The sequence below is a fragment of the Mus musculus genome, chromosome 18 (assembly GCF_000001635.26).
Source record: "Mus musculus strain C57BL/6J chromosome 18, GRCm38.p6 C57BL/6J".
In the NCBI taxonomy this organism is placed as follows: domain Eukaryota; kingdom Metazoa; phylum Chordata; class Mammalia; order Rodentia; family Muridae; genus Mus; species Mus musculus.
This window is the reverse complement of record NC_000084.6, coordinates 10,013,796-10,040,596: the sequence shown is the minus strand read 5'-3', so window position 1 is coordinate 10,040,596 and position 26,801 is coordinate 10,013,796. Positions and strand designations below refer to the sequence as shown.

The 26,801-nt window shown below is 39.3% G+C and overlaps 1 protein-coding gene across 6 annotated transcripts in view; it reads left to right on the top strand.

Moving 5' to 3' along the window:
• Positions 1 to 10,447: 10,447 nt before the first annotated feature.
• The window catches only part of Usp14 (ubiquitin specific peptidase 14), a 36,535-nt gene continuing 20,181 nt past the window's right edge, over positions 10,448 to 26,801 (top strand). The window contains exons 1-5 of one of the 6 annotated variants that reach the window (NM_021522.4): positions 10,448 to 10,684; positions 15,918 to 16,063; positions 17,747 to 17,779; positions 22,502 to 22,606; positions 23,953 to 24,056. In NM_021522.4, the coding sequence (NP_067497.2) occupies positions 10,669 to 10,684; positions 15,918 to 16,063; positions 17,747 to 17,779; positions 22,502 to 22,606; positions 23,953 to 24,056 (404 nt within the window). In that variant the 5' untranslated portion in view covers positions 10,448 to 10,668. Of the gene's footprint in view, positions 10,959 to 15,917; positions 16,064 to 17,746; positions 17,780 to 22,501; positions 22,607 to 23,952; positions 24,057 to 26,801 lie in introns of all 6 variants that reach the window. The other 5 variants (XM_030250555.1, XM_006526134.4, NM_001038589.2 and 2 more) reach the window with 5 other exon arrangements.

The window sequence follows — 26,801 nt, the reverse complement described above, 5'->3', positions numbered from 1 at the left end:
TTTATTTTATTTTATTTTATTTTATTTTATTTTATTATTTTAAGCCCTACTCCTCTCACCTGATGCAGTTCTTGACTGTGGACAAATGCCTGGTTAGAATTTTCTACTCCCATTTTCCACTGTCAACCCTTAGCTTATATCAGCGCTGGGCCAATGCTGACTCAGTGTAGCCTGTATCCTTTTTGCACCCTTAAGATCAACAGCCTTCAAAAGATGACATTTGTAGTGTTAATATTAATTCTGTGTGTTGTTTACTGTGCAAGGATACATTTTTTTTCAATTTAAATGAAAATATTGCATATTTATTCAAATTATGTATTTCATTGACTTCTGTGACTTCTATACAGTTTTATACATTTCAATTACAAGTTTGCAAACTAATCTGTCTGTATTTTTAACAACTCCCTTCACTTTTTGTGAACTACTGTGAAGATTTTCAGTGGTAGGAAAAGGAAAGTGGATAAAGATTTTCATTTTTATAATGTAATATCTCTCATCACCCAAATAAGTGAATTTTGTAGTACAGCATTCATTCCACTAAAGAATCTCCAAATTCTATTCTCTGATCCATATCTTATCCACCTCATATCTGCCTCTGCTTTTTTTTTAATTTCAAGATTCTTTTTTTTTATTAGATATTTTCTTCATTTACATTTCAAATGCTATCCCGAAGGTCCCCTATACCCTCCCCCTGCCCTGCTTCCCTACCCACTCATTCCCACTTCTTGGTCCTGGCATTCCCCTGTACTGGGGCATATAAAGTTTGCATGACCAAGGAGCCTCTCTTACCAGTAATGGCCGACTAGGCCATCTTCTGCTCCATATGCAGCTAGAGACACGGATATTAGCCCAAAAACTTAGAACACCCAATTTGCAAAACACAAGAAAATCAAGAAGGAAGACCAACGCATGGATACTTCATTCCTACTTAGAATAGGGATACTTCTTCCTACCTTTCTTGTGGAGCTCCACCAAGACAGTGTTTTCCTCAGTTGGTCATTACGTATTCAGGCCGCCTGATCGAGGCACCACCTGTAGCTGCCCACAGCTACATGAACTGGGTTTCTGAAAGGGAGGCTGGGGCTGTATGGGAGAAAATGAGAGAGAAATAATGAGCCAAGACAAAGTTTTCTGACCAAGGCCCAAAGTTTACTTAAGAGTCTGAGCTTATAAAGGGGAAGGTTCATCTACCACCAAGCCAGGCTCTCGTCACAACTGGACCATATTCAGAGAGTGAGAGACTTTGGAGCACTCAGTCCTAAGTGGAATGTCTTCATCAACCCCTCCTTTCAGGCCTCAGGGAACTGTAGGTAAAGGAGGAAGATTTTGAAAGCTACAGTCAATGGATGACACCAAGGAAACAGGGTCTTCCAGATACAACAGGACTGATGCATGTAAGAACTCACAGAGAGTGTGGCAGCATGCACAGGTCCAAGCCAGCAGTGGTCCCAACACTAAAAGCGGGTAGTGGACATAACCAGGAATAAGTTATCTCCAGTTGAGATCCAGTAGCAAAGGAACAACTAGTTTTCTCCAATGGCATTTCACTGGGTATATAACCACATTTAAAGGTAGGCCTCATGCCCAGCAGTAAATAGCCAACATAAGAAGAATTCTGGTATTTCCATAGACATTTTGTCTCATGTTGCTTTGTTTGGACATCTTTTGCGTTACTGATCTTTCAGTTGTATATTTTGGTTTCCATTTTTGTAGTTTATGGTATATGTCTGTATGTGTTTCTCTGTTTCTTGTGTTTTCTCTGTTATTTTTTTTCTTTCTTTTCTTTCCTTTTTGCTAAATGATAGGGGTTCTCGTGTAGCCCTGGCTGTATTGTAACTCTCTATGTAGACAAGGGTGGCCTCGAACTCAGAGATCAACCTGCCTCCAGAGTGCTGGGATTAAAGGCATGCCACACCATATCTGGCATATTTTTCTTTTTCTTTTTTTTTTTTAAGTTCTGGTTTTTTTTTACATTTTTTTGTCTGACTGTTCTTCAAAGAGAAAGAAAGTGTGAGGTGGGGTGGGTGGGAAATGAGAGTATCAGGGAGGAGTTTGGGGAGAGGAAACTGTGATCAGAATATATTTTATATTTCATGACAAAATGTATTTTCAATAAAAAATAATTATTAGACAGGAGAGAGGTAGATTGTAACATAATAAATACTTTTTCATAGTTTACAGTGTAAATTCAGGAAATATTCCATTAAACTTGATAAATTAAATAATAAGGTTATGTTATTTAGAATTATAGAATTACAGGAGATCTGAAATGAAAGAGTCAAAATGCAGCTACTTGTAAGATATAAAACTAAGGCATGGGGAGATAGATAGAAGAGTTTTATATTTCTTTAAAAGGCTTTCCTGTAAATAATCAGCCCTCTAAATCATCATTTCCATATGCTGGAACAGCCCAGCATGTAGAAATGTCAATATTACTTTTCTTTTGTGATAAATAGTGACTTTAAGAAGGGAGCTCTGTTAAATTGAGACTGAACATTTTCCTCAGTTACCTAGGCTCTCTATAATCATCACATCCCATATTGCCCATCCTGCCTTATCTATCCTCACAGTCCCACACATGCACCCGCTGCTGGGAGCTATTTTCCCTCCTAACCTCCATATACACTTAGATATTGTGATAGTTCTAGTTTTCTCTTCTTCTTTTTAAAAGATTTATTTATTTATTATATGTAAGTACACTGTAGCTGTCTTTAGACACTCCAGAAGAAGGTGCCAGATCTTATTACAGATGGTTGTGAGCCACCATGTGGTTGCTGGGATTTGAACTCAGGACCTTCAGAAGAGCAGTCAGTGCTCTTAATCGCTGAGCCATCTCTCCAGCCCTCTCTAGTTTTCTTTCTTTTCTTCTTTCCTTTCCTTTCCTTTCCTTTCCTTTCCTTTCCTTTCCTTTCCTTTCCTTTCCTTTCCTTTCCTTTCCTTTCCTTTCCTTTCCTTTCCTTTCCCTTTCTTTCTTTCTTTCTTTCTTTCTTTCTTTCTTTCTTTCTTTCTTTCTTTCTTTCTTTTTTTTTGGTTTTTCGAGACAGGGTTTCTTTGTATAGCCCGGGCTGTCCTGGAACTCACTTTGTAGACCAGGCTGGCCTTGAACTCACCTCTCTAGTTTTCTAAGACAGGTTCTTACTGTATAGTCCAGGTTAGCTTACAACTCACAACCTCGTGTTTCTGTTTCTTGAATGCTAAGATTATGGGTATAAGCTACTATTCCTAGCCATATATTTTAATATAGTTTATTTTATTTTGATACCGAGTCTCACTATTTAGCCCTAGAACCTACTATGTAGACTAGGCTGGCCTCACATTCACAGAGATCCACCTGACTCCCGTGCTTGGTGTAAAGGCTTGTGCCTGGCATTGTTTTTTTTCCTTTTCTTTTCTTTTCTTTTCTTTTCTTTTCTTTTCTTTTCTTTTCTTCTCTTTTCTTTTCTTCTCTTTTCTTTTTGCTTTTCGAGATAAGGTTTCTCTGTGTAGCCCTGGTTGTCCTGGAACTCACTCTGTAGACCAGGCTGGCCTCGAACTCAGAAATCCACTTGCCTCTGCCTCCCGAGTGCTGGGATTAAAGGTGTGCACCACCCTGCCCGGCTGTTTCCTTATTTTCTGATGGTCTATTACTTCTTGGAATGTAGGGTCCATGAGTATATAATTAACAAATAATTATCAAATTAATGGACTTTATTGCTTCAAGGTTTTCCTTTTTTCTGTAATTATCTAGAGCTCTGATGCCCCCAAATGTCTTCAATATCCTTCAATTTCTTTCTTCTTTGATTTCTAGTATCAACATTCAGTTGATATATACATACATATATATTGCAAACATTAAGTAGATAATACAGATCATAATCTATTATTTATTTATTTGTATGTTCATGTGTGTGTAAGTGCAGATGTGTGCATGCCATATGTGGTATTCACAGGAAAGCTCTTAGGACTCAGTTCTCTCATGCCACCTGCTGAGATATGGGAATTGAACTCAAGTTTTCAAGCTTGCATGTAGTTACTTCTACCCACTCAGTCACCTAGCTGGCCCTACAGATATAAATATTGCCGTACCTCACGTAGAGGGTAGAATGAACTATTCATAGTCTAAGGGGAAATACAAAATATAACTGCTATATATCCACATAAATAGGATAATATACATCATTAACTGCTAATAAATAGCAAATACTAAAAAAGCAAATGAAGCACTAAAAGGGCCAGTAGATGCAAAGATCAGTTGTTTACAAAGGCAGAGAAGGGGCAGGAGAGCTGGTTCCAAAGATTGGCTGCTTTTCCATAGAATGTGTGTTCAACTCAGGTTCCAAGGAGTCCAGCACCCTCTTCTGGCCTCTGTGGGCACCAGATACACACGTGGTCCACAGACATACATGAAGGCAAAACACACATACACACAATACATTTCTGAAGAAATAAAAAGGCTTCGGAGACCATTACAGAAAAGTATAACCATCAAAGATCAGTGCTATGGAGCCCAGTCCCAGTGGACACATCTACCAGACCTCAGGCTCCAGCACCTCAGGCTCAGGAAACCCTTTGGAAAGGGAGGTGGAATCCTCAGGGATCAGGGAGTTTGCTGTGAGATTGTATATCCTAGAAATGTCAGACATTACATTTATAAAGTCTTACAAAATGGCTGTCTAAACATGAGCCAAACAAGGATGACACCAAAATACATGCCAAAGTGTGTGTGTGTGGGGGGGAGAGCCACAAAGATCTACAGGCAACTAAGGAATGCTGAGAGGGGAAGAATCCGTCTTCTCCAGGGAAGAACACACCAACTGGTTACCCAAGTCCAAGTGGTGATCCATAAAACATACATACAAATAGCATTGTACAGATTAAGCATGTTATATCTAGAAATACATACATGCATGGAACAACGATTGGTGAAAAAAGAGAATGTGAATTTGAAAGAGAGCAAAGAGGAGCATATTGACATATAATATAACGTAATTATATTATAATTCCCCAAAGAAAAACTTTAACATACAAAATAGAGAAGAACTTCCATATTGTACGGTTTAAACATCTATCATCAGAGTAAGTGGAGAGAAATTGGGGTCTGTAGGAGTGAAGAGCAAAAATTGGACGTAGGTCACCAGGTAAAAGCCTTTGATATATAAGCCAGACAATCTGAGTTCTAACCCACATAAAGGTAGAAGGAGAGAACTGACCTACAATGTTGTCCTTTGACTCCCACATGCATATTGTGGCACATACACACACACACACACACACACACACACACACACACACACACACACACACACACCATCACTGTCAATAACAACAACATCAATAATAATAATAATGACTGACAGAGTAAAAGCTGGAAGGCATGAAAAGGCATTCTTCAGTGTCCAGTAGGTTCTAGGAATCCCTGCAGATACCCACATTTTCAAAGCTCATGTCTCTCATACAACTTGATATATTTGCTTATACCCTATTCATACTCTGTTATACACATGGGACCATCTCTGTTACTTATAATACCTAGTGTAATAAAAATGGTTGTTATAGTGTTTTGTTTTGTGTTTAGATGTAAAAAAAAAAAACTGGGGTTTTTTGTTTGTTGTTTTGTTTTTTGAGACACCTTTTTCATGGAGACCAAGCTGGCTGCAAACTTGCAAGGTAGCTAAAGCTGGCCTTTAACTCCTGATTTCCCCACTTCCACTCCCCAAACATTAGGATTACAGGCATGTGCTGCCTTCCTTGGCTCATCTGTGAAATTGTTTTGAGAGTAAAGATTAAAAATTATATACTTCCATTTGGGCTACAATAATATAACTTTGGTAATTGAACTTATTCTAAAATGTAGATGTTTATCATTCAAGTACGCCTACTATTTACTCTGTTGTGGACTATCTTTGTTTGATAGTTATTTTGACATATAATCATTCAGTAGAAAATTTAACTTTACAACCCTGAGGAGGATCTGTATCAGTATAATTGTTATCAATGCATGACTGACAAAACTGAACTGCCAGGAGCTTTGTCACTCATAAACATAAACATAAGCTTTGAGATAATTTACAAAAGATCAACATGAGCAGAACAGGTACTGTTGGTTTCCTGTTAAAACCCACTGTCCTTCCTGAACACTGATGGCTTTAAGTGTGTATACCTGGGCTCCTATGATTCATTTCTCAGGATTCTATGTTGGCAGGTATGTCCATGTAATTAGTTTCTAGTGAAGTGTGAGTAGGAGCAGTTGATGTACGTTCCCTCTTTTTTTAAAAAATATTTTTAAAGATTTATTTATTTTATGAAAGTACACTGTAGCTGTCTTCAGACACTCCAGAAGATCTTGTTACAGATGGTTGTGAGCCACCATGTGGTTGCTGGGATTTGAACTCCGAACCTTCAGAAGAGCAGTCAGGTGCTCTTACCCACTGAGCTATCTCACCAGCCCACATTCCCTCTTTTTATTTAAAAGGAAACCACTTGGGCTGGATAGAAGTCTCAGCAGTTAGTACTTGCTGCTTCTTAGAAGAGGTGATTTTTGGGCCTAGCTGCCTGCATGGATGTGTATAATAATTCCAGCTTCAGAGGACCCAGTGCTTTTCTCTGACTTCCTTGGGTAACACACACACACACACACACACACACACACACACACACACTGTTCTTATTTATATACCTTTAGGCAAAGGCATTCATACACAAGAAAATAAATCTTTTTAAAAAGTGCTGTCTTGTACTTTCTTTTCTTGCTTCTTTTTTGGGGGGGACCAAAGTCTGCATATACATGTAACCTATTAAATCAAAGTGAAAAAGCAGAAAAAAAACACTTTTTAACACCTTCCTCCACAATGAGTGATTTTTAGACTGTCTCAGTATTTTCTGAGAACTTGTTAGTGCTTTAGACTTATCTAAGATCTATAGAGGAATTTGAATTTACATTTGAAAAAGGCAAGTAACTCATGTTCACATTTAATTTGTGTGTGTGTGTGTGTGTGTGTACATGTATACACATTTTGTTTCTTGTACCTGCTTAGAAGTCAGAGGACAACTTGTGTGTGTGTGTGTGTGTGTGTGGGGGGGGTCAGCTCTCTTTTTCCAGCGGGTTCCAGAGATCGAACTCAGACCCTCAATCTCAGCAGCAGGCGCATTTGCCCACTGAGCCATCTGATAGGCCCCGTTCACTTCCAGTTAGAGATACAAGTACTTCTGTAGTAGGTGGCAGATGAATTTTACAGATTCTTAACGTTCACATTTGGTCTGTTACTATGTATTGTAATGCTAAGTGCGGACCCCTAAGGCTTGGCTGCCCCAGAGACAAGAGAGTTCACACTAGACCCCAGGGATGCTGAGTTGATGAAACCCTGCTATCTCAGCTCCCTCACAGATCTTGCCTCAGACTGATGCCATTTCCAGAGACTTTGCTTCCAAAACAGCCTCAGGAAAGACTGCTGATCCTGGTGACCTTGGCTCATCCAGCCTTTCAGATTGTTACAGTCAAGACTTCAACTAACTCCTCAACTTTCTAAGACATAGAGACCAGACAACAAATGATGTCAACTAGCTTTCTTTTGACGTAACCAGTTTTTCATTTCCTTTTGGACCTCCAAACGGGAATTCTTTGCTCCAATTCAGCAGGAAGCAATTATAAGGAGTATGCCATCCATTCCCTTAAATTGGGGTAGATGATTTTGGTCATTTTATAAATTATAGATATGTTGTCACTTTAAGGGATGATTTATAAATAATAATAGTCTTGGACAGGGAGTAAACTAAATAGAGAACTTAGACTCAGGAATTTTTTTTTAATTATCTTTTTTTTAAGATTTATTTATTTATTTAATGTATATGAGCACACTGTTGCTGTCTTCATATATACCAGAAGAGGGCATCAGATCCCATTACAGATGGTTGTGAGCCACCATGTAGGGAATTGAACTCAGGACCTTTGGAAGAGCAGTCAGTGCACTTAACCACTGAGCCATTTCTCCAGCCTGATTTGTACACTTTCTTTCCTCTTCTATATCCTTCTTTCTTTTTTAGGTAAAGGGTTAAAAAGAAAAAGGGGGAATATATTAATATTATAAGAAAATAGATAGAGAAAATGGATTATTGAATCTACTCTTAAAAGCATTTTGTAGCCATAATTGGTAGAAATCTTTATATTTTGATGTAGAATTAAAGTTATATTTTGTTATGTTAGTACAGAATTTTGTTCACTGATACAGGTTTTTTTCATTGGTATACATTTTTGTATTTTGATAAAAAATTTAAAATTAACTTTGTTACGATATGTATGCTTCAACTCTGAGATAAGCATTGTGCCTTTGCATCTCATTTAAAAATATAAGGTTTAGTCCCATCCCTTTTTTGTTTGTTTGTTTTTTTTTTGTTTTGTTTTTCAAGCCCGGCTCAGCCCCATCCCTTTTAATAGCTGCCATTACAAACTGTTTAGGATAATTACGTGATGCAAGTTAACAGTCACTCAAACTCATGGCCTTGACAGTTACTAGTCTATATTATCACAAAAATGTATGCCCTGGGTTGTACAGATAATAGGTAGCTGGAGACAGGCAATGTTTGCTTGTTCAGATATGCTATGAATAGATAGATGGTCTTCAAAAATCTCAGAGACTCGCAGAATGTGGCATTTAAAAATGTTTTTATTAATTTAAGATTTTTTAGAATTGAGACATGTCAGTTCCTGACAGCAACCCATAAGACTTGGAAGAAGATGGTGGGCATAGAAAGGCCTCCATATGGAGTTGCTTCAACTGTGGCAAGCTAGCCACTGGGCAAGAAAATGCTCTAACTTTATCTACAGACAGAACGCTCTCCAGAAAGGATAAAGTACTAACTAAACTCTGCCAAGACAGTGTAAGCTCGATCTTCATACTTCTTGCTTCACAAAAGGTCTGTGAGATATTCTGGACTAGAAGGCTGAAGATAGATGCTCCAATACTATAAGGAATATTGGGGACTGTCCAGGTGGTGAGCTGTCTCAGTCATTTCTATGGTTTTTGGAAGCTAGGTCCCTGTGCTTTCTGTATACTCAAATAATATTTATTGTTTCTCAGATCTGATGGAGTTGAAGACAAGACAGTTATAGTGTCACAATTAAACTTTAAGTTGTTTAAGATTTAAGAAGAAGGGGGGAGGGTATGGGGGACTTTTGGGATAGCATTGGAAATGTAAATGAGGAAAATACCTAATTAAAATAAAAGATTTAAGAAGAAGTTGTGGGTCTAAAGGATGTTTTTAGGATGGAAATACAAGTTAAGATAAAAAAATAACTTAAATAAAAAATTCTAACTCACTAAGGATAGATGATTAAGTGCTTTATCTAAATTGTCAAATGTAATGAACTGGACATTATTAATGCATACGATACCTTATAACTTTCATAATTGTTATAATTGTATTCAATTTATATCTGAGAGAAAAGGAGTCTTTTATTGGATTAAAAAGCAGAATTGTTAAGATTTGGTCAGTTGCTATGTATTGTAATGCTACATGTGAGCCCCCAAGGCCTCGTTGCCCCAGAGACAAGAGAATCCACAAGTGATGCTATGTGACCTTGCCCCTCCCTAAGTTACTTCTGATTGGTGAATAAAAATGCCTATAGCCTATGACTGGGCAAAACTGAGATAGGTGGGGCTTGGAATTTCCTTGTCTTGAGGTCAGAGGAGACCATGAAGGAGAGAAGAAGGTGGAGAGAGGAGAAAGATACCATGAGTTAGGAGTCAAGAAAGCATAATGATGAGGGCTGGCCAACTGGAGTTAAGAGCAGCCCAGATGAAACATAGTAAGTGATAGCTCAGGGTTATGGATAGAAAAGTGGATTCTAATAGCATAGATGGTAGATATAGTCCTGATTAAGGCTTATTATAAATATAAAGGTTGTGTGTGTCTTTTATCTGGGAATTAAATGGTCAAAGGAAGAGTAGAAACCCTGGATTGGGACTAAAAATGTCAACAACATCTTGGTCCACCAATAACCTTTCCTCCTTTCTTCCCTAACTCTTCCACAACCATCTATCTTCTTCAAACAGCTGGACCTTGAGGCCTTTTTTTTTGTTGTTGTTGTTACAGAATCATGCATTTACTTGGTATAGTCTGAATCTTTATTGATTTCCAACTATGTTTTGCATCCACTTAGGAAATATTTACTGAAAATCTTTCAAGGCAATGCGACAAAGACAACAATAGGTTAATGAAAGCACAGTAGTGAGGATGATCTAGCCATAAGTGTTAATTCCAGGTTTCTACCTGTGGCCGAGTGTTCTCCTGTTCTCTCTCCCCTCTCTCTCTGCTCTCTCCCTCCTTCTCTCCCTCTCCCTCTCTCTCATTTTGTCCTGCCTTCCCATCCTTTACCCCCCCCCCCCCGCCCCTAGAGCTTCTCCCCCCCAAGCCCCGCCCCCACAACGTCAGTCCTTCCCCCCCTTTATGCCCCTCCCTCAGGCCCCGCCCCTGCCCCGTGCTGCTCTCCCCCGCACCTCCCCGCGGTGGCTTCTTGGGCGAACAGCGTGCGGCTGCGTCATCGCCAGTGGCCGGTTTGAATGAGGCTTGTCGCACCGGAGCTGCCGCCTCCACCTCGCTTCCACCCCGGCCGCCTCCACGAGTTGCTTCGTATTCCTCGGCTGCCCTTGTCAGACCCAGCCTCCCGCGCCTTTTCTTCCTTCCTGCCTCGCCATGCCACTCTACTCTGGTGAGCTCCGTCCTCCCCCGCGCCGCGCCCTCGCAGCGGACGCTAGGCCTCCGCGTAGGCCCAGCCTGCAGAGGCGCGCGCAGGGCACAGCCGTGGGACACGGTGGGAAGTGCGGAGTGGCGGCCGCGCGAGTTGGAGCCCAGCTACGCGTAGGAGCTTGTCTGCTGTGTCTCCGAGTGGGTTGGGTGGGAGCAGGAGTAGAGACGGGGGAAATCTCAAGAGTCGTGACTCTGCAGAATAGTTTCTGTCGCTGCCCTAGAGTGTGCTGGGAAAGGTGAGGGTGTGTCTTGGGGCTCGGAGACCAGGCTGCTGGAGTGTGATTGCTTTGAGTTCCTAGATGATAGCAGTGGGTGGAATGAGCATGGAGGGGAAGTTGGAGATAGAAGGTCTCAGGAATTAGGTTTGCTTACTTTCTGCTTGGTATTGCACTCAGTAGCTCCCTTCGCTCACACGTTTGGTTCTACTGCTCCCTTTGTACCGATTTCAGTTCTATCTCCAAGCCCCTGCAAATCAGTCTTTAGTGCTTAGTTTTAATTTCAGCATACATCGTTTTGGATTTCGAAGATAAAACATAGTGTTAGTTTCGAAAGGCAGATGAATACAAATACTGGCAAATGCTATTTCTTTCACTGTGGCATTTGGCAGGAGTCTTTTCTTGATGTCTTTCCAAGGTATTGACCGAGGATCACGTTGTCCTTACTTAATGGACTTCCCTGTACTTCCTCTTAGTCAAAATGGCCTCCGAAATGTGTGTGGCGACTCTGGTTGGCTATAGATATGTGATTTATTGGTTCTCTCTGACCCTCCACTTTAGGCAGACATAATTCCTTTATAAGATACTGCGTTTAAAGAATGATATGAACCAAGAAAAAAAATCGTTGGTCTTAGGGTAGATTCTTTTATTCATTTATTTGGAGACAGGGTCTGCTGTGTAGGCTTAACTGGCCTGGAATTTAAGAAATTGCCTATCTTTGCCTACCAATTGCTGGCATTAAAGATGTGCACCACTGTGCCTGGCCTCCTCTCCTTATTTCTAATACTGTTTTCATTTAGTCTTATGTTATCTTTAGCTTGTACTATTATACATTACTTTTTCATTTTAGGCCTGTGTTATCTCTAGCTTGTACAATTATACATTACATGTAGTGGCCCACGTACTTGGGAGGCAGAGTGGGGTGGATCTCTGATTTTTGAGGCCAGCCTGGTCTCACCCCCCTCCCCCCCCCCAAAAAAAAAACCCAACCCAACAACAACAAATAACAAAAACCCAACCAAACAACCAGAAAAACCCATCATGCTACTCTTATAATGTTGAGGAGGATCAAACCGACCCAGGACCTTGTGTATGCTAAGTAGAAACTGTCCCTCTAAACTATGTTCCCAGTGCCTTTTCCTTTGTTTCTTTATGATTGCAGTTTGTACCGATTTGAATCTATTTTTCCTGCTACTGCTAGAGATATCTAATAATCTAACAGACCAGCCAGCCTTTATTTAAATTTACAAGCAATTACACATTTCGTATACCATAACAGGCCATATGTATGTTTTAGCATGCCACATGCTACCTTTTTTGTTTGTTTGTTTTTTGAAATTGGGTTTCTCTGTTGTAGCCTTGGCTGTCCTGGAACTCGTTTTGTAGGCAAGACTGGCCTCAGACTCAGAGATCCATCTGCCTCTGCCTTCCCAGTGCTGGGATTAAGGTGTGCACCACTGCCTGGCCACATGCAACCTTTCTGACTTGGCCCGTATTATCTAGCTTTCAGTTTACTTTTCTACTGTCTAATTCACTCTGGGAATTACTGCTATCTCAGAACTCATGCTAAGTGTTTTTCTTGTCCATTTTAGGAATACTTCTATTTATACTGATACCTTTGTTTGGAGATTCAACTCAAAGTTGGCAATGAGAATTCAAAAGTTAATACTTCCTCTAAGAAATCTTTCCTAGTTGTGTTATGGTGGCTCATATCTCTTATCTAAGACAGAAGGATCATAAATTTTGGTACAGTGTAGTTTACAGAGGGAGACCCCGTTCCAAAAAGCAAGACCAAACAGAACAACAAATAGGAATACTTTCTTACTCAAGATCTTTGCTTGGCTGTTTGTGGTGGTACATGCCCTTAATCCCAGCACTTGAGAGGCAGAGTCCTTCTGTGAGTTCAAGGCCACTATGTAGGCTACATAGTGAGACGTGTCTTAGAAAAATAAAAAATTGTTGCTCTTTAAGCCTTTAGTATTTATGGTAAGCATTGTCACTACTATGTCCTCTTGTCTTTATTAGGCTGTATTAGCTTGGTTGCTATGAAGTCAATGTTTGTTTATTGTATATGAGTGGGTATTTACATGCAGAATGTGATGGTCAGAGGAATTGCTTTCTTTTCTTCTTCTTTTTTTTAACCTTGTGGGTTATGTGGACTCACTAAATCAGGCTTTAACACACTCAATGAACTGTTGATAGCATTGAGATGTAGAGTCCGGGTTAAGAATTAAAATTTTGAGTCTAGAAGTTAGAACTTTGTTTTGAAATTCCCATTTTTTTTAAGAAAATACATTTTTCAATGTATGTGCTTGTTTTATTATTTATATGTTTCAAAATATATAAATAGCTATTTGGTGAACTTGAGCAAAGCTTTTTAATTGCAGTATATTTTATCTTTGTGACCTTTTTCCTCCTTTTCCTTCTGGGGTGGCTTCACTCTAAATCCTCAGAATGAGGTAGTGCTCAGTTTCTTGAGTAGCTGAAATTACAGGCACATGTCACATCTCAGATATTTTTAAGTGTTTAAGTTCTTTGTCACCTAAATTCATTCACATTTTTGTGCAACCATCATTATTTCTAGAGTCTTCATTCTCAAGCTGGCACTCTTGCTGTTAAAAACATTTCTGTTACTTATTAGCTCTTGACAGCCACCGTTCTTTTAGTGTTTAAAGATCTTGACTTTGAATGCCTCAATAAAATAGACACATATTTACCCTTTTATGGTCGATTTGTCTCACTTTATGCCATATCACCACACTTGAGCTGTCTTGTGGTGTGTGTAAGAATTTTTCTACTTAAAATTGAATGTGGGTGAGCTTTTCCCAGCATGCCCCTTCCCTGCCTTCTCTTTTTCCCTCCCATTTCCATTTATATTCCCTTACCCTCTTGCCACAGGGATCAGCCCCAGAGCCTCACACGTGCTAGGCAGCAGCTTTCCCACTGGCCTCATCCTAGTCCTTTCTCAACTTTTGTCTGAATGATGCTGCTCTGAAGGAGTACACAGTTAGCTACTTTGAGTCCTTGCTTATGTACTTCTGGGTGAGAAATTTAATATGGTAATACTCGGGCTGGCAAGATGGCTCAGCGGGTAAGAGCACTGACTGTTCTTCTGAAGGCCCCAAGTTCAAATCCCAGCAACCACATGGTAGCACACAATCACCTATAATGAGATTTGATGCCCTGTTCTGGTGTGTCTGAAGTCAGCTACTGTACTTACATATAATAATAAATAAATCTTTTAAAAAATATGGTAATTCTCTGCTTAAATTTTTTTGAGCCAGTGTCCCATAGCAACCACTGTTGCACAGGATTCTACTTTCTCTACTTCCTTACGAACCCTTGTGTTTTCCTGTTGTAAGCAGCATTTTGGGTGGGCCAGCAAAGTGAGTGTGCTTGTTGTGCCGCCTGAGGTCATCTGTAGCACCTACCCACATGGTGGGAGGAGAGAACCAGCTCATAGGAACTCTCCTCTGACCACAGCGATTGCAGAGGCATGGGCACCTCCCATGCACATCCATGGACACTCAGGAATAAGGAAAAGGCAGTACAAAATTAAAAGACACTTTTTTTTTTTTTTAAAAACTATGCTTGCGTGCTTGTCCACTTCTAAGGCTGAGGCAAAGGAAAACAAAATTGAGCTCAGTCTCAGCAATGCTGATTTTCAACCTCAAGAAGCCCCCAATTAATCGGGGGAAAACAGCTATTTTATGTAGCTAATGCATATTTGTAGTTTTGTATACTTGAGTACCTCTTGCTTGGGAAACAGCCTTTCATTTCTCTCATGCCTTTCTTATAGTTTAGAACTGTAAGATTTTTTTTCAAAAACTGGTGTGGTGCACGTATGTCTGCTTTTGCAGGTACAAGACAACTTTCGGGGGTTGGCTCTGTCTTTCCACTCTGAGAGCTGGGGATTGAGTTCTTGTCATCAGGCTTGTGAGCCAAGGGCCAAACTCTATCCTCTGAACCGTCTCATAGGCCCAAGGATTGTTACAACCTCTCTAGCGCTCGCTTGCTCTCTCTCTGTCTCTCAAATTGAGACAATGTCTCATGTATATCTTGTTGGCCTGGAACTCTGGAAAGGCTGGCAGTGAACTCACAGGGGTTCACCTCCTTCTGCTTCCTGAGTGCTAGCATTAAAGGTGTGTATCCACATATCCAACATGAATTATGTAATTCCTTACCCTGTTCTCAATGCTCTTTTATTCTCTCAAGATTTATTTTCTCATAACCTCTCTTTTGTACCAACAGTATGTATTGCTTTAAACCAGTGATTTTTTAACCTGTCGGTCTTGACCCTTTAATAGGGGCTGCCAAAGACCTTCAAAAAACACAGTAGCAAAATTACAGTTTTGAAGTAGCAATGGAAATAATTTAATGATTGGGGTCACCGCAACATGAGGAACAAAGTTAAAGTTCCTAATGCTGGAGTTAGGAAGCATTAGGAAGGTTAAGAGCCACTGCTTTAAGGCTAACCACATCATGAAGGCCAGGAACTTTATCCTGGGAAATGATTCAGTGTGCTTAGAGGTTCACCTTAGTTTACAGAGTGACATTAGTGGATCAGTCACTTCTCAAGTCAGTCTCCTCCCCTCTTCCTTCTTCTTCCCTTCCTTTTCCTTTTGTCCTCTTGCCTTCCCTTTCCTCCTTTATCCTGCAGCACTGGGAAAGCTGTACTTTCAACACATTTGTATTTAGATAATGGGAACTGAGTTAGATCCAGTGAAGTTTTGCTTTGGATCCATTGCATTTATACTGGCTCTGAAACATGACGTTGGTAGGTAGGGGCGGAATTGAGACACAGTCTCTCTGTGTTGTCTCTGCTGGCTTTGAACTCACAAAAGTAGCTTGCCTCTGCCTCCCAGGTGGTAGGACCTGGTATATTTTCACCTTTAAAAGGTTATGCCCTAATGATTTTCTAAATTTGAGGTCTATAAATTTGAACATTATGTAAGTGAAAATATTTGTTTTTGTTTACAGTTACAGTAAAATGGGGAAAGGAGAAGTTTGAAGGTGTAGAATTGAATACTGATGAACCTCCAATGGTGTTCAAAGCCCAGCTTTTTGCATTGACTGGAGTCCAGCCAGCCAGACAAAAAGTTATGGTGAAAGGAGGAACCCTGAAGGTAAAACTGATGTAAAATGTCATAAATGCTGCTTAACAGGACGAATGCTAGAGACTAGGTTATTGGAGACATGGTCTCATGATGTAACCCTGACTGGTCTGAATCTTCCTGGTAGATCAGGCTGGCCTTAAACTCTCAGATCTGTCTGCTTCTGCCTCCCATTTAAACTGTTCTAGTGATGTTGTGTATGTGAGGAGCATCATGTCTGTTTCAAAATGTAGCATTTATTTAGTAGATACCTCCAGTGGTCAGGACTATAGCATGCTATAATTATCTGTAGTGTTTGAAATTTTTGGTATGAAGATGTTAATTTTATTTTTGTTTGGGCTAGTAAAAAATGGATTGGTATATCTTTAGTAATTTTACATACAGGGATAGAAAATTTTATTTGTTATAAGTATACAACCAGGGGTTGGAAAGATGGCTCAGTAGTTAGGAGCACTTGTTTCACTTACAGAGGACTCAGGTTGGAGTCCCAACATCCGTCTGGGGACCCACGACAGTCTATAATTTAAGTCCCTTATGGTTTCCCAGGGTATGCAAAATACCTGCGCACATGAGCTATAGGAGAATAAAAATGCAACAGTAGGAATAATTTTTTTTTAAACAGCACAGAATGTACTTTTGTAATATGTATTTGAATGTTGAAATTTAGTTTAACATCTTCATCAGAGCCCTGCTTCTCAAGTAATGGGACACATTTTTATACATTATTCTTACCTTTTCTCATAGTCTGCATTTTAAAGAAGAGTCTTTTTCTCTTAAGAGTAACTGCTGTCGGGGCCTGGAGAGATGCTCACTGGTGAAGAGCACTGACGGTTTTTCCAGATGACCTGGGTTCAATTTCCAGCAGCCACAGCACAAGCTTATAACTATCTGTAACTCCAGGGGTTCTGATACCCTCACATAGGCATATATATATATATATATATATATGCAGGCAAAATCACTACTGCACATAAAATTTTTAAAAAAGATAAAAGAAAAAGACAGTAATTATCTAATTCCTATCTAGAGCTGGAAGGAAAAATGTCTATTTAAAAGGAGAAAAAAAAACCCCAACATTTTCTCCTTTGGAGACCATATAAACCCTATAGTAAGGGTTCAAGCTTAGTAGCCTTTGATGGAGGACCATAAAAATAATGAGGGTTTTTTTGCTTTTGTGTTTGTTTCCTCTTATTGTTCTTCATACCACATAAGGATCGCTGAAAAATATTTTTGTAGGCTCGATGTGACATTCTGAAGAACAGTAGTTAACTTAGGATAAGGACTGCCTGCCCATTGGTTGGTATAGATAGAGATATTGATGAAAACTTGTTTACTCCCCAAAGCCTATGAGCCTTTGGCTTTCAGGGACTTGGATAGCTAGTTTGTGGTGGGCTGTGTCCTAATGGGATACTTTAGAATATAGCAGAAAATACTAACCAAACAAAATTGACTAAAAATAAATAATATTTACTGTATATATCTTCTATACCAGACTTTTATGATTTTTCATTACTTTTGAATTATATATTATTTATATTTTAAAGCTAAGGGAACATAAAATGTGAGATGTAAAAGGCAAGCAGGTCTGAATTGAAGCTTTAGTTTTGGGGCAGGCATGTAAATTTTGTTTTGAGGTAGCTTCAAATTTAAAATTGTGCAGATGTGGTTAAACATGTTTGTTTGTCTTTGAAATAGGATGATGACTGGGGAAACATCAAAATGAAAAATGTAAGTATTAAGAACACTCATTACAATGAAGTGAGCCAGCTATCTCACCAAAATAAATCTCAAGGTCCCTTTTTAAATGTGTATTTCCAGTTGTTCAGCACCATTTATTTATAATTCTTATTCAATTATAATTTTAGAAGAAGTCATTTCCACAAGTTAATTTTGTTTGAAAATACATAGGTGTTTAGACCAATTAGGAGAGGATGAGCCTACTTTGAGTACTCTATCTTCTAAATCTTAGAGTGTGGGATGCGTCCTATTTTGTTTAGGTCTTTAATTTGGCACAACAGAGTTGTGTTTCAGTATGGAGACCTTGCCTGGCTTTTGTTAGATTTTCAGAATCTAGTGTTCTGTTGCAGTAGGAGCAATATTTTAAAAAATTGTTTCTCAATGTTTATGGCTAGTGTATAAAATATAATTGATTTTCAATTTTATTCTTATTCTGTGATCTTAATTCACATAATATTCCAGTAATGTTTTTGGAGATTGCATTGTCTTTGCATCTTCAAATAATGAATTTGCTCTTCCCCTTTTAGTTATTGTGACTTTTATTGAGATATAATTGCTAAACCAAATAACTTCTGTTTTGTTTTTTTTTCCTTGAATTCTTAGTAGAATTTCTAGTATACTACTGAATAGAAAATAGAGAGTGGAGATTTTCTCTTGAATCACTAACATTTAAAATTATGAACAACTGTTAAATGTCGTTAAGTCCTTTTTCTGTTACTTGTTAAAATGATCATCTGATTTTATTTTATTTTTATACTTTGTTCAGTGTCATTGTTACCTGTCACCATCCTCTGTCCTTGGTACTGGGGATGGAACTTTGGGTCTAGTGCATGCTAGGCAAGCTCTTTAACACTGAGAAGGTACACACCAAGTGTGCTCTCACTGATTCTCAACCCATCCCTAACACCTGATACTTTGCTATGTTGTTTAGGCTGGTTCTGAACTCCTGGGCTCAGGCAGTCTTGCTTCAGCCTCAAAAAATGAAAAATGTGTATCTGGTGGGTATGGTTGGTATACTTGCCTTGAATCCCAGCACTCTGGAGGCAGAGATAAGTAGATCTCTGGGAGGTCCAGGTCAGCCAGGGATACTTAATAAGACTCCATGTCAAAGAAAAAAAATGCAACTAACCCCAAAGGGGATCTTGTATGTGGACTTTACCCATTGATATTTATCATATGGAGATATTAAAACTGAGATATTTAGGGGGCTGGAGAGATGGCTCAGCGGTTAAGAGCACCGACTGCTCTTCCAAAGGTCCTGAGTTCAAATCCCAGCAACCACATGGTGGCTCACAACCATCCATAACAAGATCTGACGCCCTCTTCTGGAGTGTCTGAAGACAGCTACAGTGTAACTTATATATAATAAATACATCTTTAAAAAAAACTGAGATATTTAAAAATATTATTCATTGATTTAAAATAATTACAAAGAAAGTTGGCAATTGACTTTGTGGGTAAGGGTGCTTGCAGCTAAGCCTGGGGTCCTGAGTTCAATCCCTGAAACCCATAGGGTAGAAGGAGAGACCTGGCCTCTGCAAATTGTCCTCTGGCCATTATGTGTTGTACGTACACACACACACACACACACACACACGCACACACACACTTAAAAATCATAAATAAATAAATAAAAAACTGAGAAAAGTGCCTAGCCCAGTTTGTGAGTTGACATTTTCAGGAGTGATAACCTTGAGAACTAGCATCACTCAGTGGGATGTAACTGTTTATGGCTTCTCAGTGTACTGCAGAGGATCAGCTGTATTCAGAGATGAGATTTATTTATAACAATATTTGCGAGTTTATGATTCTGAAAGAATCTCAGGATCCAGTGGAGGTTCACAGACAATATCTAGAGTACTGAGACTGTTTAAGAGGAAGAAATGTTTATCTCCTTAATATATTGCTGGGTTCCAATTTTTTTTTATTTTTAAATATATTTTTAAAAGATTTATTTAATGTATATGAGTACAGTGTTGCTGTCTCAGACACACCAGAAGAGAGCATTGGATCTCATTACAAATGGTTGTGAGTCACCATGTGGTTGCTGGGAATTGAACTCAGGACCTCTGGAAGAGCAGTCAGTGTTCTTTAATCTTTGAGCCATCTCTCCAGCCCGGGTTCCAATTCTTAATTAGGATGTTTGCGTGTATGATCATGAGACTTGTTAGCCTTCATTTCTATATTGATTTACGGACTTACTTTGTGACTCTGGTTGGCCTTGAACTTCGTATGTAGTGGAGGATGAATGGCCTTGAACTGATCTTGCCTTTGCCTCCTGGTGCTAGGACTAGAGGCCTGTGTCACCATACCTGGCTAGTCTGTATTTTTATTACATACTTAACTTTATTGTCAGAATTATGCTGAGCTTATTAAGAGAGTTGGAGAAGTATTTCTTCTTTCCTGATGAGTTAAAGAGTAGATGTTCTTCACATATGTGAAGTAATTTACCAGTGAGTTCTTTTGGACCAGGTTTTTCCTTGTGTGTGATTATTTTAACTTCCTTAAGAGATTTGTAACTTTCGCTTTTTCTTACATTAGTTTTCAATGAGGGTGTTTTAAAGAAAGGGATAGAAGGAGAGAGAACGCTGAGCATCCGTCCTTGTCTCCCACTGTGTTTGAGATAGGGCTTCTTTGCTGCTGTGTAGGCCAGGAGCGTTAGCCCCTGCCCTTCTGGAGATTTTCCTGTATGTGGTTCCTTTTTTGTCTAGGAGCACTGGGATTAGAGATGTATGCTGGCATGTCCTGTTTTATGAGTTGTGTCTCTTCAAACTCATATCCTTGCTTGCATGGCAAGTACTTTCCCTATTGAGTTAATATTTTCCCAGTCCTGTAGGATGACTTTTAAAGACATCCTATGCCCATGGATTTGCAGATCCTCCTGTTTCTATCTCCCAAGTTCTAGGATTAGAACATATAGGTTTGTGCTATCATGCCTAACTTAATACTGTCTCCTGTTTTCTTCTTCTTTTTTTTTTTTTAAAAAATAAATGGCCTGATTTATTTTAAAATTCATCAGTTTTTTTTCCATTTTTTATTAGGTATTTAGCTCATTTACATTTCCAATGCTATACCAAAAGTCCCCCATATCCACCCACCCCCACTCCCCTGCCCACCCACTCCCCCTTTTTGGCCCTGGTGTTCCCCTGTACTGGGGCATATAAAGTTTGCAAGTCCAATGGGCCTCTCTTTCCAGTGATGGCCAACTAGGCCATCTTTTGATATATATGCAGCTAGAGTCAAGAGCTCCGGGGTATTGGTTAGTTCATAATGTTGTTCCACCTATAGGGTTGCAGATCCCTTTAGCTCCTTGGCTACTTTCTCTAGCTCCTCCATTGGGAGCCCTATGATCCATCCATTAGCTGACTGTGAGCATCCACTTCTGTGTTTGCTAGGCCCCGGCATAGTCTCACAAGAGACAGCTACATCTGGGTCCTTTCAATAAAATGTCTCCTGTTTTCATACTGAGTATTAATGGTCTATTTAAATATTTGCATCCTTAGTTTTGGAAGAAGTTTCCTTAGTCATATTTTGGTAGTGTATTAGAAAAAGTTCATGGAGAAATAAAATGAAGGTTTGAAAGTTATTGAATTCAACATAGATATTTTGTGTGTGTGTGTGTGTGTGTGTGTGTGTGTGCGGTGGTTGTTTTAATCCTGATCACAGTTTCCCTTCTACTCCTTTCAGCTCTCTCCCCTACTTCCCTTCTTCCGCAGATCCACTCCTTCTCTGTTTCTCTTCAGAAAAGAAATCAACCAAATGTAGCATAACAAGTCACAATCAGACTAACCACATACCCTGATATTAAGGCTAGTTGAGGTAACCCAGTAGAAGGAAAAGGGTCCCAAGAGCAGCCAACAGTCAGAGAACCCTCACCCCCTATATTAGGAGTCCCATAAGAACACCAAGCTACACAACCATAGTATGTGCAAAGGACTTAGTTCGGACCCATTCAAACTTCCTGATAGTCACCTCAGGCTCTGTAGCCCCCGTAAGCCAAATGAGCCCTGCTTAGTTGACTCTGTGGGCTATATTCATGTGGTGTCCTTGACTTCTCCTGCTCCCATAATCCTTCCTCTACCTCTTTTGCGGGGTTCTCTGAGTTCTGCCTAATGTTGACTGTGGGTCTCTGTACCTGCTCAACTCTGCATCAGTTGCTGGAGGAAGCCTCTCTGATGACAGCTGGTCTAGTGTGAGTATAGCAGAATATCATTAGGAATCATTTCACTAACCTTTTTTTTTCTTCTTTCTTTGGCCAGTTGAGTTTGGTTCTATCTTAAGTTTCTGGGTTATCCAGCCTCTGGTTCCTGGCCATCCAAGCATGTCTTTTGGTGTGGTGGCCTCAAGTTGGCCAGTCATTGGTTTGTTGTTGTTTTGAGGCAGGATCTCACCACATTATCATAGCTGTCCTGGAACTTGCTATGGAGTCCAGACTGGACTAGAACTCAGAGTATTCCATGTTGTGACTTCTCTGGAGCTGGAATTAAGGTATTTGCCATGGTGCCCAGCTCAGATACTGCTCACCTTTCTAAAGAAACACAGTCACTCCCTCCAACTACTACCAGGGCTAGGTTGCCAGGCATCTGTTTTGTGTAGATTTTCCTTTTTTCAGCTAGTCGTCATGCTGTAGTCTGAGTGCTTTTGAGATTTCCTTTATTGAGCATACCATTGTCAGCTTTTAAGTGTTTTCATGAATTTATTTCTTTTGTACAGGGAATGACTGTACTAATGATGGGGTCAGCAGATGCTCTTCCAGAAGAACCCTCTGCTAAAACTGTCTTCGTAGAAGACATGACAGAAGAACAGTTAGCAACCGCTGTAAGACGCACCAGATTTTATGTTGAAGGGCAGTTATTAAGATGCCTTCCAGAAAGTAGTATCTAAAGGTTCTAACTATTAACATTGATGTAGCAATAAGTAGAATTTTAATATTTTTGAAACTAGCTTAAGCTTGGCCTATTGTCAGGTCACCATAAAACTCAGAAGGATATTGTATACTTTGATTGTTGTTGCTTTTCTTAATTTAGAAGTGATTTTGACTTAGCCTTAATTTACATTTAGCATTACATACGGAATTTCTAATTCAGGGCTTATGCTTTTATACTTCAAAGCAATGAGATATTAAAAAAAATTATTTGGGCTGGAGAGATGGCTCAGTGGTTAAGAGCATTGACTTCTCTACCAGAGGCCCTGAGTTTATTTCCCAGCAACCAGATGGTGGCTCACAGCCATCTGTAATGAGATCCGATGACCTCTTCTGGTGTGTCTGAAGACAGCAACAGTGTACTGATATACATTAAATAAATAAGTCTTAAACAAACAAGCCCCCCAAAACCAAACTATTTTACAGATGGTGTTATAAAATGCACACATAAATATACAGATATAAATTGATATACAGTAAGTATATATTGGGAATATTCAATTGAAATATTTACTACTTATAAGAAAGCAGGATCAAAGAGAAGCTTAAATGCTAGAATATTTAAATTCTTAAAACCTTCCGTGTTAAATACAGTTTATCTTCATATATATTTTTTAAATGGTACAGAGGGTCAAAACTAGGGTGTGCTAAAGCAGGTGCTTTCCACCAAGGTCGGCCTGGCCTTTATCCCAAAATAAATGTAAAGTCAATATATAAAATGGCCAAGACATGTCAAATTAAAGCGAACAAATACTTACTATTAGATACATTGTTTTTGGAAGTGAGGGAAGATCTTTTGAGACTGAGACTCACTGTGTTACCCAGACAATCTTGAATTCATGATACTCCTTTGTTCTGACTATTGAGATTGCAGGCATGCACTATCAAGCCCAGCTCATTTGTATATTTGTTTTTGTGTACTTGTTTTAAGTCTTTCTACCTGTTTCTTTTGCTACCTGTTTTTTTTTTTTGTTTTTTTTTTTTTTTTGTTTTTTTTTTGGCCAGGTGAATTGATAGGCTTATCCTCTTATTTTCTAGACAGTAATTACTACAGAATTCTTGCCAGCATGATGCAAGTAAAATTTTTCTGTTGGGGGAAGTGAGACACTGTTTTAGTGTGAAGTTAGAGTATTAGTTAATAGGGCTAAATGATTCCTGACTCAGAGTGTGAAGTTTAGAGATTAAAGTATGTCATGCCATTTTATAAATGTGTTTATTTTACTCCATCCCCTTTTATCAGATGGAATTGCCATGTGGATTGACAAACCTTGGTAACACTTGTTACATGAATGCTACAGTTCAGTGTATTCGTTCTGTGCCTGAACTCAAAGATGCCCTTAAAAGGTAAGGCTGAAAAGACTTTGTTTAAAGCCAGGTAGTAGTAGCTGCACACCTTTAATCCCAGGCAGAGGCAGCTGAATCTCTGTGAGTTGGAGGCCAGCAATCAAGCAATCCCCCCACGTCCCCCAAAGACGTCTCTGAGTAAAGGTGGTTGACTTTTGGATGAGTGGCATGGCTGTCTTTCATGGACTTCTTTGAGGGGCTCATTTACTAATACCAGTCCACTCTTAATGCACTCATAGTTTTTATTCACAGAATTGTACAACTGTTAGCACACTAAGTTTTGAAACCCTCCTCTCTTCTAAGAAAGGAAATGTGGCCAGGCATGATAGTGCATACTTTAGTGTCTGGTCTACATGTGAGGTCAAAAGAAAGAAAGGAAGGGCATGTGCTCACTGCAGTCACTTTTATTTTCTCTACCCACCTTTAGCAATTCATTTACTTTCTGTTGTGAAAAGTTTGCCCATTTGCAGACATTTCATCTATATCTATCTATATCTATATATATATATATATATACACCATATAATATGTGGTCTTCCAGTTGGATTTATTCTTTCATAATAGTTTCAGAGGTTTATCCATGAAGAACATGTATTACTGTCACCATTTCTAGGTATGCACATATATAATAGTTTACTTAATTCTGTTGACATTTGGGTTGTGTCCACTCTTTATCATGAGAAATGCTGGCATGGACAGTGTGTTAATTTCCTAATGCTGTGATAAAATACCATAACTAAGTTAGCAGCTTAAAGAAGAAAGGGTTTATGTAGGAGATACACCTAAAGAAAGCATTGGAGGAACCAGATTTGTTGAACACTAGGGCCTATTTTCTTCAAAGGAAGAAAATCACTGATGCCTGGTTACTGGGAAGGCTGGAGTGGATGTTGTCTAACCTTGTGATCTTTTCGCTGTTCTGTGGAGCCAGCCTTCCTGAATCCCCTCCATATCCTGAGCATCGTTTAGCCCTTATCCTCAGCATTAGCCCATATCCTGAGCATTAGCCCATATCCTGAGCACCGTTTAGCCCTTATCCTGAGCATTAGCCCATATCCTGAGCATTAGCCCATATCCTGAGCATCGTTTAGCCCTTATCCTCAGCGTCCTTTCTCAGTGACTAGAATTCATCCTTATGATAGATGTACTTTGTATCCTCCATCAATAGACTATCCTTATGTTTATTACAAATCCTTCTTATGTCCTTTTCCCGAGTACTATTTATTAGTCAGTACAACTCATTGTAAAGGTCACAGGTGTTTTGCTACTTGGCTAGGGAGTTTTCATAAAGCTATACCTAAAGCTTTGTTGTGATAATTGTACATGGAAACCTTTTCCCAAAGTTTTACTGTTATTAAATGTATAAGAAAAATAAACCCGGGGCTGGAGAGATGGCTCAGGGGTTAAGAGCTTTGACTGCTCTTCCGAAGGTCCTGAGTTCAAATCCCAGCAACCACATGGTGGCTCACAACCATCCCTAATGAGATCTGACTCCTTCTTCTGGAGTGTCTGAAGACAACTACAGTGTACTTACGTATAATAAATAAATAAATAAATCTTTAAAAAAGCAAAAAAGAGCTGGGCGTGGTAGCTCACGCCTTTAAAAAAAAAAAAAAAGAAAAGAAAAATAAACCCTAAGGCCACACTCTAGTAGAAGTTTTGACCTAGCACTTGCTAAAGTGGTGCTGACCCTGAGTTCATTCTTCACCTTGCTTCCTTGCTGGTATGAGGCATGCTGGGTACCGACAGCTTTATTTTGGCTTACAGGTCCAGACTCATAGTGTCTTTAGTTGTGGGAAAGGTTTGATAGCAAAGAGGCATGGCTGCAGGAACAGGAATCAGAGATGGGAGACAAGAGGTGGTGCAACTCTTCAAGTCACTCCAAATGAAGTGCTTACTCCAGCAAGTTCCATAACTTCCCCCAAACAGCATCGTGAACTGGGGACTGTGTCCAAACACATGAACCTGTGGGGGACATTTCTCAGTCAAACTACCACAAGCATTCATGTACAAAAGTTTAGACAGTGCTTTCATTTCTCTTGTTTATGTACATAGGAGTGGATTGCTTAGTCATTGGATAACTGTTTAAGATTTTGAGAAACTCCAAAGAGACTGCAGTGTTTTACATTTTACCGGTAGTGGAAGAGGGTTCTAATTTCTCCATCTTTGTTCAGTACTTGTTACAGTCTGACTTTGATTGCAGCCATCCTGAAGGTGTGAAATGGTGACTGATAATCTTCTTTATGTTTCTAATGTCTAATGATGATGAGCATCTTTTCACTTGACTATTGGACATTTGTATACGTTTAGAAAATGTCTTTTTAAATCCTTGGTCTGTTTTTTTTAATTATTTGCCCTTTTAGAAAAAAATTAGTTACTGTTTTTAAAATATATTCTAAATTGACTTATTGGCTAATTTTCTTCTGTATTCCGAGTTGTTTAATTTTGTGAATAGTATGTCTACAGCACATTAAAAGTTATTTTAATGTAGGAGCTCGGAAGATGGCCCAGTGAGTGAATATGGTTGACCTGAGTATGGTTCCTGGAACCTATGTAAATTGCAAGCTACAATGGCATGCATCTGTAATCCAGCACTTCCTGTGGCTGAATGGGAGGAAGCACAAAGACAGGCAACTCGGAAGCTTATAAGCTAGCTAGCTGGTGTATGCTGTAAGACATTCCTCAACAAAGTAGAAGGAGAGAATGAATGACTGAAAGCCCTTTAATCCTCATGTGTGCACTGCACGA